This window comes from Esox lucius, chromosome 18 (assembly GCF_011004845.1).
Source record: "Esox lucius isolate fEsoLuc1 chromosome 18, fEsoLuc1.pri, whole genome shotgun sequence".
Lineage (NCBI taxonomy): Eukaryota > Metazoa > Chordata > Actinopteri > Esociformes > Esocidae > Esox > Esox lucius.
The window spans coordinates 9,015,511-9,029,476 of record NC_047586.1 but is presented as its reverse complement, the minus strand read 5'-3'; the positions used below and the strand labels follow the sequence as shown (position 1 = coordinate 9,029,476).

The 13,966-nt window shown below is 41.3% G+C and overlaps 1 protein-coding gene and 1 long non-coding RNA gene across 2 annotated transcripts; one reads left to right on the top strand and one right to left on the bottom strand.

The window, feature by feature from the left end:
* Window positions 1–4,239: 4,239 nt before the first annotated feature.
* Window positions 4,240–5,953, bottom strand: LOC109616849. Its single transcript, XR_002198133.3, has 3 exons — window positions 5,878–5,953; window positions 5,025–5,085; window positions 4,240–4,680 (listed from the first exon to the last, which is right to left on the bottom strand). It is a non-coding gene; the product is annotated as an uncharacterized LOC109616849 (long non-coding RNA).
* On the top strand, window positions 5,927–11,976 carry mfsd4b (major facilitator superfamily domain containing 4B). Its single transcript, XM_010882872.5, has 4 exons — window positions 5,927–6,479; window positions 7,349–7,517; window positions 7,951–8,067; window positions 10,278–11,976. Exons 1-4 carry the CDS (start codon window positions 6,198–6,200, stop codon window positions 11,657–11,659), a joined length of 1,950 nt encoding a protein of 649 aa, XP_010881174.2. The 5' UTR covers window positions 5,927–6,197; the 3' UTR covers window positions 11,660–11,976.
* The last annotated feature ends 1,990 nt before the right edge of the window (window positions 11,977–13,966 follow it).

Here is a 13,966-nt window from a genome sequence, read left to right as displayed (position 1 = left end):
GTATGGATGAAAAATGCATAGGCCTGTGTATGTGTAGACAATCATTTTTAATGGCTGCTTTGCAGGAGAAGGCGGGGAGAACTCTATAATACATATCGGGTTATACTCATAGATACGCAACATACACAGTTGAACATGAATGGTATCATGAAGAATTATGCATTGGATTGTTATTTTCCATCAATCTTCCTGCTGTTGACATGACTTAAGGTTAAAAGGAAAAATGTACAAGGGAACACACTTTACATGGGTACTCTTTGAAGGAGGAAAGCACTTATTTCCTTAAGAAACCAGTGTCTGGTCTTACTACTCAGTTCTCATGTTTTCAGTTCTCTCATGGCAATCGGGATCCTACTTGTTATTGCCTTAAATTGTCCAATACAACCTTGAAAATAGTTTTTAGATATTGCAGGATTTGGAAAGGAGAAAACTAACTTGAGTCTTGGGTTCGTTTTTAGAATTGTGTTTGCAATCAGCACTGGGAACTTAATTGACCATATGGTCAAAGAAACGTCAGTTTCTCAAATGATTGGGAAAAATTATGCTTTAGCTTTTAAAGTTTAACCTTTTACTTTTTATAGAACAGTGTGATTTTGGGGGGTTCAATACTCTCTTAAAACATGATTGTGAATGTTTAAGGGAATTAGTGAGTAAATGTTTTGATGTTTGACCTGAGCATACCATATCACTTCAAAGAAGTGCTTTAAGAGATTGTCGATAAATGAGATGGGTTGTTTCTAGTGGGGTTAGAGTTTACTATTGTCTTAGTTTTAAAGGTGCTTAAGCACATCTTGAAGCACAATTACAGTATTCCGCCCATGAAATATGAAATGTCATCATCGTCATCTCAAGGCTACAGTAGTCCGGACCTGAAATAGGCCTGACTTCACCCCAGGCTGGATTTACGGTAGATATGATCTTTGATACAGTATAGCCTGGGTTCTTATTTTGCCTGCTGTACTCAGTGCCTGGATGTGCTTTTAAGTGTTTTACATCACAACTGCTATTGTCATTTTTTGTATGCATAGTTTATAGCTTGCACAGAACAGGACCCAAAAACAGAAAGTCTGCTTGTCTGACTATGCAATGTGAGTGAAGGATGAACGTCAATGCTGATTTCTAGGGAGTAATTTACATGAAACTTGATGTTTAATGAATGAATATTATGAATAGGTTTTTATTGTTGAAGATGAATGGTGTTTTGTCCAGCACATATAGTAAACCAATGTTATACTTTCAACATATTTTCTAATTGTTGTATACTCACCATCTCCAAGATACTAGAGATATGAGCTCAATTAATTATTGGCAAATGTGACCATTAGTCAAGTTGAGTGAAGTTAACCTTTGACTGTGTGTTTGGTTTGTTAACCTCTTGTTAGAAAACATATTTGTTTTACAGATTTTTCATATTTGTATTTATTTTTTTCTAGTACATGTTTAGCGGCTGATGTCATGCCATCATTAATGAGTGTAAGCCTTTCTCATTATTTTATGTATTCAAGACAAAATGGTCCAACCTTTTCTGTTGATTCTTCTGGTTGTGACCTTGAAATGTAAAAAATATGGCGGATTATCTGTGGCCAGTTCTTTGCCAAAGCACCACCCTCAGGGTAGTTTAATAGGCTTTTAAACGGTTTACGTTTCAACGTATCCTTCAGCATTTTAGCAACAATCATTGATAATTATAAAGATTGCTCTTGCAGAACTTGAGAACCCACAACTTTTACAATGAAAGATTTTGACTCGATAATCACTTGACCACTAAGCATGCAGAAAAGTCATAACTTCTCAAAATCCAAACTATCCAGCTTTGTGGGTAACTGGTTTCTCCAAGGCAGGACTTGTGACACAATCTACCTCAGATGTCATGCAAATGTGTGGTATCTAGTCCTAGCTGTCATTGTGAGACAGAAACAGAGCTTGAGGTTCAAACCACTACAAAACATGACCCGCATAAGTGTTTGGGCAACATTTCCCTTCCACACTGTATGTTCTTATAGATTATCCAAACATAAGGAGACTGTGTCTTTCATCTGCCCAGACTTCACTGTTCTCCGAAAGGTTGCTACATGTCCGTACACTATTGAGATCACCAGTGCTTCAGTGGAATTCTGTGAACAGGGAAATGCAAATAAATCAGAAATTCTGAGAACCTTGAAATCAAACATTGCTGTGGAAATTATGTTTTCTATGCTTCTAAATGTACACTTTGAATTTCCACCATTTATATTTTTGCTAGTAATTAGATAATACCCCGTGTCACAAGAAATGCTAAAGCAAATGTTTTGTCTCTAACCAGAAAATGCCTTTGTAATAAGCAATGTCAAATTATATAATTTTATGAAGGTGTTTATTTTTATATGTTGTGTTAATTTCATAATTAGTTATTAATGCTTTTTTAACATCACAGACATGCATACGTAGGTTCACAAATCACCAATAAAAGCCTCAGGTAATTTCTCAAGTAATAGAAATTCCTGAAATTGTACCTCTGAGGTTTACTGAGATACCTCTTTGCCATACACACCATACTAGTTATTTTAGTATAATTATTGTCGATAACAGAAAGTATCTTGTACTGAATGAATTCCTTGCCATCCAAAGATGTTTGTTGTCACTTTTTGGGAATGTCCCAGTATTTAAGGCATATAAAGAGAATGTAGAGATGAGTCTATGCATGTAATGTTTTGATTAACTGACTAAAGACCAAATTCAACATCATATTGTTCGAAATGGTGTAACAACATGTTTCTACTCGGTTATATCTTATTCAGACTTTGGCTGTACACGAGTGTAGTTCAGGGTGTATTGATGCCTAATATTGAATTATATCACTGCACTTGACAGCATTCTGTTTAGTTTCATACAAATATCAGCTTTGCTACATTTTACCCCATTGTCATCCCTGCATTCTGTTCACATGGATGTTATTTCTTTAAATGTACACATTGTATATTACTGATCATTGAAATCCCTCATAGCTTTTTGCAGTCATTTAAGCACGTTCTTGCTTTTCGTGTTTATCTTTTTATTTGCATGATTTCATGTTTTAATTTGATTGTATGATATGTTATGTCGTAGTACTATGTAACTAGTACTATGTACTACAACTGAAATTAAAATACATATTTTTAACAAAGTAATAATTGGTTCCTAGTTTTTTTGTTGGGTTTATCATCGTTCATCACTATAGCTGCATCTTGGTAAGCCTAAAACGTGTCAATAGTCGACATCCGCGGACAGTGCTCATTTGCATAAATATTTATAAAAATAGAATCGCCATAATCGTCCGATTTCAATGGTATATTATTTGTAGCCACTTTCGTGAAGCGTTCCGTTTATAATTTGGGTTGTCTGTGTATTGTTTGGGTTGCTATGGGAACTTTTCACCAGGCAATGACATTGACCATGCATCTTAGAAAGGCTAATGTGTAGACAAGAATAGGGATTACAAGGGTGTAGATCACTATATATGATGTTTTGAACCATAATACATCGTTTGTATTATAAATATGATATAAAAATAAATATTTAGTCAACATAGTATGGGGGTGTTCTTGAGTTTTTGGGAAGAAGTTGGTAATTTTTCTGAGTTTATAAATTATATAAGTCCAAACGTAACTAGCGATCTAGTGCTTCTGCGTCATTACATGCAAAAAGAAGTTATATAAGATAATTATCTTTCATTTTGTTGTGTTTTATTTCTATTTTTTGGGGGTGCCTATATTTTTTACCTTCTATTATTTCATTATTTCATTATTTTCAACCCAATACAGTGTAATTTGATAGTAAAGGCATGAAAGTATGATGAAATACCATTGACACAATTCTTTATAATGCTTTAAAAAAAAATCGTTATGCTGAATGACAGAAATGTTTTCCGAAAAATATTATTTTTGCCTTTCCAATAGATGAGTTTTTTAAATGGGGGTTGTGATTACCAGAATACATCATAATAGGTTGTATCTGTTACAGAAATGAATCTACGACCTAAAATGTCCAAGTAGTGAAATCCGGCCAAAATCCCCACCGACTACTTAGGGTTGAGACACAAGATTGTAAGACTTCCGAGAGCGACTGCGAGGTAGACTCTACAGACCCAGCAGACAGCCGAGATTACGCAAGTTAATGTGTCTTTAATTTTCTAATTCTAAATGAAAAACCTAGTTGGAAACAAGACAGTAGAGGGTAACATACGAGCTTTTCGTAAAACAACAATGATCAACAGCGTACCTGTATGTTGGCAGGGGTTTAATATACATATTTTTTACTGAGTCCGATACATTTAGGGAGAGCATAGAAAAACATGCTAAAATTAGGACAGGAAATACTTAAAAATTAATCCAGGCATCTAACTTCAGATGAACCAGGGAGCTGGAAGATAAACTACAAATTTTTTATATACAGTTCCCGAAAGAAAGGTATCTTATTTTTTTAAGGAGCTGTACTTTGTCACAACGTGCCTGTGGCCCACACAAAATGTATGGTCAATTTTGTATTTAAATGTTTTCTGCTGTTTGAGAGAAATATTCGAAATGCTAATGTGCAGGTTTCCTATTGAAATGTGCTTACGCTGACTGCCGTCAGTCGGAGGCGGTGATACAATAAGCCACACCTCCGGTGAACAGATTCTTTAGGACACAGCTGTTGCCATGGTGTAGGGGTCTGCCAGGAAGTCTAGGGGTCCCCCAGAAAAAAAAAGACTATTAACCATCAGCATTTGCAATCTTTTAGCGCCAGGTTGATGTTGTTCCTACGACATAATTCATGTTGCTCCACCATCATTGCAACTGACCTGTCTATAGTGTTACCCCAGTCGAAAGACTATAATGTTCCCCTGCCCCCCACCCTTTGACTTAAGCCTAACCTCATACACAGCTGTGCCTAAACTTAACCTCAGTGATACCTGTGCCTAAACCTAACCTCAGTGATACCTGTGCCTAAACCTATCCTCAGTTGTCCCAACATTAACCAAGATGGCGATAGATCAGTATTCAATATTTGCTCCTTTTGTCACTCACCTCCATGTCACCTGCTTTTTCTGCCCTGTCGGCATCCAGATGTTCTCGCTCTCACTTTACTCTGAACGCACCAGAGTGATCATAAAATACATATTATTAGTAAACAAGTGGAGTTTCTTGCCATGATGTTCAGGAATGGATTACTACCCATTTGTGATCTGAATGGCAATTATTATTTGATCAAGAAACATTGTGGTACTGTATACTTTTATCATCTGACTGGTACTCATGTCCTCACTGCTCTCAACTTATTTTCTGAGGCTGCCCAAAAAACTGACGAATGTCACTGCCACCCATCTTGCTCATGATGTGAGAACAGCAGGTATAGAATACAACTACACAGTATACAACTACTGTCTACATAAATTACTCATGCAGAGCAACATTAATGATTGACACTTTATTCAGACTTCACGTGGGCTTTTCTGACGTGAAGACATTAACGCCAGTGAGCACCGTTAGTCGCTGGGTGAATGTGTGGCTCATTAACTTTCCTGGTAACTTAGCTGTGATAGCTAATGCGTGATGGTTTATTAATTAGCACTCGCAAATCGGCCCGTTTTCACCAGAAACGTTTGTCTCCACATACAATTGCTGACACTTTTAAGCATGCTTGAATATTGGGGGGGATATGTGTTTGACTAGCAAAACCCCTCGTTTATTTTCAGTCGCAAAAAGGACTCGATTATACACCACAAACTGTATGGCAAGCATCTTAGCATACAACGCATATTAATGTGTTATAATTATGTTTGATATCAACAATTCAGTACTTGTATAACAATTAATTACTGATGTAAAACGATAAAGTGATTGTTAGAGAATATAATAACGTTAAAACCGTTTGCCATACCTCTAGAGGTCGCTGTTTTTATTGCAATGGTTACTTCCTGTAAACTAAGGAGTCCGCTGAACCTGAACCGGTCATCCATATGGAAACACGGTATCGTTGTTTTAATCTTTTACCAGCAGCTAGCGTCCTTCTTGTCCGATTATGCAATGGATATCTGAATGAACCTCAACCTACAGAGACAGTACGATAAGTGTCGTTCGCGGTAGGTGCAGTGCGGTCAGTGTGCGCAGTTTGTTTAGCAACCGCACTGGAGCGAGCTTGTCAATCTTGCCAACCCCCAGCAAAATACTGACCGGTAACTACAATTTAACCGCTAGATCATGTCTGCCTCGACGGCCAGGGTTCCTGCTGTGAAAAAGAAGCACGTTCGTTTTGCTAGAATGAGGGAGGATAATGATGACCAAGAAGAAAACACGCTGTTCGACAAGAGGAAAGACACGAGACGAGGGCTGAAGAGTGTAATGAAAGGAAGGAAAAGGAGTTCGAATTCCGGTTTCGACGACGAGGTCGAAATAATCGGCAGCGGTGACAACTCCAGTGGTTCTGGAGGCTGCAGCCGTTGGCTGATCACGTTGGCGCTCTGTGCATCATTCCTCGGACTGGTAATGACAGCTACTTGTATATCGTAGGGAGGCCAGCCCAAGGGATGCCTGAATGGACCGTCATAATAAAGGCCCGGAAATATGCAGCAGATTCCACTTTAAATGAACTCTTCATAGGGAAGGGGGCCTATGTATGTGATTCTCTTCGTTATAGTATAGTAGCGGACAGTATGTTAGTACCTACGTCACACGCGATACCAGTAGGCCGGAATTTGAAGCTAGGTAGAATTATTATTACATTATGCATATTTCTATAGATCCGACAATTACAAAATGCAGCTGCCACAAGAGGGACGTTATAGTTATGAATGTGCTACGTTTTTATCTCAGTCATAATTCAGCGACTTTTTCCAGTAGGTCTTTTCTGAAATGCAGGTTCCCTTTATTTTACATTAGTCTCAAATTAAGAGCTGTCCATTTCGAGAATAAATCGATTCATTCTGTGGTTCTTTCACTAGCATTTTAAGAAAATAATTACTTCTCAGGTTATCAATAAAATATATATTATTATTATCATTTAAAACCATGTAATGCTTTTTTGTTCTGCCCTTATCGCTCAACTCTGCCACTGAAATGTGCAGGATTTACATGTCATATTTGTAAAACCCGTTCTTCAACATGAGGACAAGTTAAAGCGCTCTCTTCCTTGCACCTGTGTAAATGCACGATTTGGCATTACTTTCTTCCTACCAGAAGGGATATTAAACCACAAAAAGTATACTTTGCAACACAAAAGGATCTAGAAAATAAAAGGGCCCTATGGACACCAACTTGTCTGTCTGAGAACTAGAGCGTTTCGAGATACACTGGTGTATATTCACAATGTATTTATGTCAATGCTTGATATGTGTCTTGTTTTGGTATTACAGGGGATGAGTATCTCTGTTTTAGGCCCTACATTCCAAGACCTAGCCATCAACGTCAACCAGGACATCAGCAACATCTCCTACATCTTCGTAGGCCGCTCAACAGGATATATAGGTGGCTCTGTCTTGTCTGGGATTCTCTTTGACTGCATGAACAGTCATCTCTTGCTGGGTATGTCCACAGCCTAAAATATACCCAAACTTAACTCAGACCACAGATTCACGCTGTCCACAGAAGACGTATCAGATTTACACTTAAGTAATGTTCTGGTCCTGAGTGTCTCTGCTGTTCGAGCACAGTGCTTGATGTTGTAATGAAACAAACATTTGCTTGATTTCCACCTGGCCATCCAAATTAAAAATGTATACTCAGTTATTCGGTTTAGATTAAAGCGTCTGCTAAGTGTCTCAATCGTGTTTTGGTATTAGCCCTGTCGTTATATTAGTGTGCAGTATTAACAAAATAATCTTAAGTGAAATACATCTCTTATGTTGATAGAGGAATGCTGTGTGTGTTTTTCTTTTTATGGGTGTCCGTGATCTTTACACTGTTCTTGGTGCTTGCTAGCTACATACCCTGCAGTATTAACTCCACTTCTCTACAGGTCTCTCCATGTTGGTCACAGCGTTTGGGATGTTTTCCATCCCTTTTTCTAAGACGGCTCTTCTCCTCACTATTCTGATGTCCAGTATTGGTGTTTCCATGGGTTTTTTGGATACAGGTAGGCACTAAATAGTCCAGCATCTAGCAATGTTCAAGTCCCGCCCATCTGAGGACCTCATCTTTTTAATAAGCCATCAATTTCCTCAGTGAGTTAAACACATCCTGCAAATACCTTAAATGGGCTATTATAAATGAACATCTAGGTACATCCTCAGCCAATCAAAACATTTGAAAGGTGAGAGCAATCCACAATGCTATAATTTGCTCTTGGGCCTAAAGATAATGATGACTTAATAAACGATGTGGTCTAAGTTCCCGAGTACTGGGTCCTACTGTTCCTCAAGCAAATTTGGAGTCCCATGACATCACTGGGCACCTTCAGACCAACTTCTTATATACACTGCTCAAAAAAATTAAGGGAACATGTAATCATCACAGTATAACACCAAATCAATTAACCTTCAGGGATATCAATCTGTCAAGTTAGGGAGCATATATGATTGGGAATCAATGTCACCTGTTTTGGTGCAAATGAAAGTGACAACAGGTGCACTGGAGAGGCAGCAGCAAGACAACCCCCAAAAACGGAATTGTTTTGCAGGTGGTGGCCACAGACAGTTGCTAACTCCTTATCTTTCCTGACTGATTCTTCTCTAGTTATGCTAGTGTCCTTGTCGTTACTGGTAGCATAAGGCGGTACCTGCAGCCCATTCAGGTTGCACAGGTAGTCCAGCTCCTCCAGGATGGCACATCCATACGTGCCATTGCAAAAATGTTTCCTGTGTCCCAGTACAGTCTCAAGAGCTTAGAGGAGATACCAGGAGACGGCTGTTACACGAGGAGAGCTGGACAGGGCCGTAGAAGGGCATCAACCCAGCAGCAGGACTGGTATCTGCTCCTTTGTGTGAGGAGGAACAGGAGGAGCACTGCCAGAGCCCTCCGAAATGACCTCCAGCGGGCTACTGGTGTGCATTTTTCTGACCAAACTGTCAGAAACAGACTCCATGCGGGTGGCATGAGAGCCCAATGTCCTCTAGTGGGACCTTTTGTCACAGCCCAGCAGTGTGCAGCTTGATTGGCATTCACCAGAGAACACCAGAATTGGCAGGTCCGCCATTGGCGCCCCGTTCCCTTCACAGATGAGAGCAGGTTCATACTGAGCACATGTGACAGACATGAAAGAGTCTGGAGACGCCATTGTAAACGTTCTGCTGCCTGCAACATCATCAAGCATGACCAGTTTGGCGGTGGGTCAGTGATGGTCTGGGGAGGCATATCCTTGGAGGGTTACACAGACCTCCATGTGCTAGCCAACGGTACCCTGACTGCTGTTATTTACCGGGATGAAATCCTCAGACACATTGTCAGACCTTACACTGGTGCAGTGGGCCCTGGGTTCCTCCTGGTGCAGGACAATGCCCGGCCTCATGTGGCTAGAGTGTGTAGGCAGTTCCTGGATGACGAAAGCATTGATGCCATTGACTGGCTCTCGTTCCCCAGATGTGAGTCCAATTGAGAACCTCTGGGACGTTATGTATTGGTGTATCTGACACCGCCAAGTAGAGCCACAGACTGTAAAGGAGCTCAATGATGCTCTGATGCAGGTCTGGGTGGAGATCCCACAGAACACCATCCACAGTCTCATCAGGAGCTTGCCCAGACATTGTCGGGAGTGCATACAAGCATGTGGGGCCCATACACACTACTGAGTCACATTGGAACAGCCTGTGATTTCAATTGTTTACTATGATTTTCGTGTGAGTTTGAATACATCCCTCAATCGGTTGGTTATTTTGGCTTCCATTGACTGTTGTTACGTAATTTTGTTCTCAAAGAATTACACAATCTACAGTAAAGATTTTGATCTTAAATTTCACTCGATGTGTGCTCCCTTATTTATTTTTTTAGCAGTGTGGGTATATATATATGTTAAGCCCAAAAGTATTATTACCCATTTTTATGAGAACAAGTATTTGATACACAAAAATCCAGAAAATCACATTGTATGATTTTTAAATAATATATTTTCATTGTAACAAATACTTGTTCTCCCCATTGTGTGTGTGTATATATATATATATATATATATATTTCCTGTAATCTTCCTAGCTAAGACCACACTGTTTATACTGTTTATACATGGGCAGCTTTGAACAATTGCTGGAGCAGATCTTAAAGACAGTAAATGAGAAAATACACTACACAGATCAATAAAGTCATCAGTCCTCAGCATCCCTGAGGCTGTTAATGAACTGTCCTCTCTGGCAGGTGGTAATGTTCTGATCCTGCAGACGTGGGGGGATCAGGCTGGCCCCCACATGCAGGCCCTGCACTTCAGCTTTGCAGCCGGGGCCTTCGCCTCACCCATCATTGCCAAGCTGCTCTTCGGATCAGACCCGGACGTGGCTACGAACAGCAGCACGACAGCCTCCCCAGGGCCCGTCTCGGACCAGGTGCCCTGGGGCGAGTCCTCGTCCACCATCATTAGCCTCGTCCACACTAGCACCACACTCTCGTCCATGTGGGCCTACGTTGTGATCGGCGGCTTCATCCTGTTCGTCTCCTTTCTCTTCTTCTTCCTCTATACCCGACGCGGTCCCTCGGGCAACGGGGCCCAGACCTCCGCGGGGAAGTCCCTGGTGTCCAAGCATCACAACGCGTTGATCTCCATGCTCTTCGTGTTCTTCTTCTGGTACGTCGGCGCAGAGGTGGCGTACGGCTCCTTCATCTTCACCTACGCCAAGAACTACATACACATGGACCGGTCCAGGGCAGCATGGCTCAACTCGCTGTTCTGGGGGACGTTTGCCGCCTTCCGTGGCCTGGCTATCTTCTTCACCACCTGCATGCACCCGGGCACCATGATCCTGCTGAGCCTGGTAGGGTCCACCCTGTCCTCCCTGCTCCTCACCCTCTTCAGCAGTAACCAGCTGGTCCTGTGGACCTGCACCGGGGTCTACGGCGCCTCCATGTCCACCATTTTCCCCAGCGGGATCTCTTGGGTGGAGCAGTACACCACGGTGACGGGGCGCTCCGCCGCTGTGTTTGTGGTGGGCGCGGCCCTCGGGGAGATGGTGCTGCCCGCCCTGCTGGGCTTCCTGCAGGGGAGGATCCACAGACACCCCCTGCTCATGTACCTGACCCTGGGCACGTCCACTGTCACTTCCATCCTCTTCCCCTTCATGTACTGGCTGGCTTCATCCCCTGGTGGTGCCAGCAGGACACTCCGTATTAGGGGTCACAAGGAGCCTGATGACAGCGAATACCGCCAAGCCCTGCTGGACTCAGGAGCCAATGACGAGGAGGAGCAACAAGAGGAAGACGAAGAGGCGGAACAGTGGAACGATGCCGACTTTGAGGTCATTGAGATGGATGACGCCAGCCTTATGAACTCTCCCACTAAAGCACTGGTGTCGTCTCCTAGTGAAGCGCTTTCTTTAATCCCTAACAAAGCGCCGCCATCGCCGAACAATGAGCTACCACGACCTGATGTTGCCGGGACATCAGGGGACCCCGCTGCCAAATCGGTCGCTACTGGCCAGTCCCTAGAGCCCACAGACGGGTCATCTTTCTCAGACTCTCTCTCTCTGCTCGGGGAATCGCCAAGGAAGGAACTGCAGCTCTCACTGGACCGGGAGAAGAGGGACTAGGTGTGTCATGGTGTGATTAAAATTTAAAGGCAATATTTCAACATATTTTAGATGTTGGCAGTAACTCCATATGACTCAGACGTAGCAGCATTAAATAAAACTGGAAAAACATCTGTTTTTCAGGGATACAGTATTTAACCTAATTTAACTTAATTCCTCTGAAAACCGGATGTTGAGACGTTTCTGCTACATTAGTGGCTCAATTCAATCAAACCTGCACTGCAGTACTTACGGTTAGGTTCAGAAATATTTGGACACGACACAATTTTCATAATTTTGGCTCTATACGCCACCCCGATGGACTTGAAATGAAACAACCGAGATGCAAATGAAGTGCAGACTTTGTTTTAATTCAGGGGGTTGAACAAAAATATTGTACGAAACGTTTAGGAATTGCAACCATTTTCATACACAGTACCCTTATTTCAGGAGCTCAAATGTAATTGGACAAATTAACACAATCATATATAAAATGTTCATTTTTAATACTTTGTCAAGAATTCTTTGCAGGCAGTGACTGCTTGAAGTCTGGAATGCATGGACATCACCAAACGCTGGGTTTCCTCCTTTCTGATGCTTTGCCAGGCTTTTACTGCAGCTGTCTTCAGTTGTTTGTTCGTGCGTCTTTCTGCCTTAGATTTTTGTCTTCAGCAAGTGAAATGCATGCTCGATCGGGTTAATATCAGGTGATTGACTCCATTGCAGAATATTCCACTTCTTTGCCTCAAAAAACTCCTGGGTTCCTTTCACATTATGTTTGAGCCATTGTCCATCTTTAAAGTGAAGTGCCATCCAATCAACTTCGCTGAATTTGGCAGAATCTGGGCAGACAATATATCTCTTTACACTTCAGAATTCACCCGGCAGCTTCTGTCTTCTGTCACATCATCAATAAACACTAGTGACCCAGTGCCATTGGAATCCATGCATGCCCATGCCATCACACTGCCTCCACCGTGTTTTACAGATGATGTGGTATGCTTCGGATCATGAGCCGTTCCAAGCCTTCTTAATACTTGTTTCTTCCCATCATTCTGGTACAGGTTGTCTTAGTTTAATCTATCCAAACAATGCTGTTCCAGAACTGAGCTGGCTTTTTTGATGTTTTTTGGCCAAGTCTAATCTGGCCTTTCTATTCTTTTGGTTTATGAATGGTTTGCACCTAGTGGTGAACCCTATTTATTTGCTCTTGTGAAGTCTTCTTCATGGATAAACTTGACTTGGATAATGATATGCCTACCTCCTGGAGAGTGTTCTTCACATTACTGGAGGTTGTGAAGGGGACATCCAGGCCTTTTTGTGTTACAGAGCTCACCAGGGTTCTCTTTTTCTCAGAATGTACGAAACTGTTGATTTGGCCACTCCTAATGTTCCTGCTATCTCTCTGATGGATATTTCTTGCAGCTTAAGGATGGCCTGTTTCACTTGCATTGAGAGCTCCTTTGACTACATGTTGTGGGTTCACAGCAACAGCTTCCAAATGTGAATGCCACACCTGGAATCAACTCCAGACCTTTTACCTGCTTAATTTATGAAGAAATAACAGAGCCCACACCTGTCCATGAAACAGCTTTTGAGTCAATTGTCCAATTACTTTTGGTCCCTTCATATCAACTCAGACTTGACTTAGGTTCTGTACAAAAGCGTATTTCTACTGCCAGGGCGATTCCCTTACAGGTACTCTCTCACTGTTCAGAATTAGTGTGACCTCATAATGCACATCGTAAATGAAAGACAATGTGTAAACATAGCGGTGGCAGCTTTCAACAAGTGGAGTTTACACACTGAGAACTCTACATGTTGGCTCAATCTAAAATTACCTTTACATTTCAATCACACTATCTTGTAACACTTTAAGCCTAGGATTCAATCTGATTTTGCTTTGTCCGCAAGGCAAGTTTGGAAGACTTAGTTCACTTCACTGTAAACGCTGCTTTAATTTTTGAATTGGCGCGTTTGGCTGAAACATGATAAGAATGAGTCCTGGTCAAAGGGCTGTAGTCTGTATGAGATACCCCACGATTCCAAGTGCTGTTAAAACACAACTGTATTCTAGAACAGCCATGTTTCTCCAGAGATGGTCATGTCCTGTGCTTCTATACTTCCCATTAAAAATGTTTGATACAACATATTTACAGTGCAATATGATTAACCCCTCTTTAACATAGCGTATGTGTACATTATTCTACGTTTGGGGGATATGTATATGGTTATTTAGGCCCCTAACAACCATTTAATAATAATGTAATTAACATTTTACTGTGAAGAATCACTAATGAAACACTACTGATATTTTTCCGTTAGATA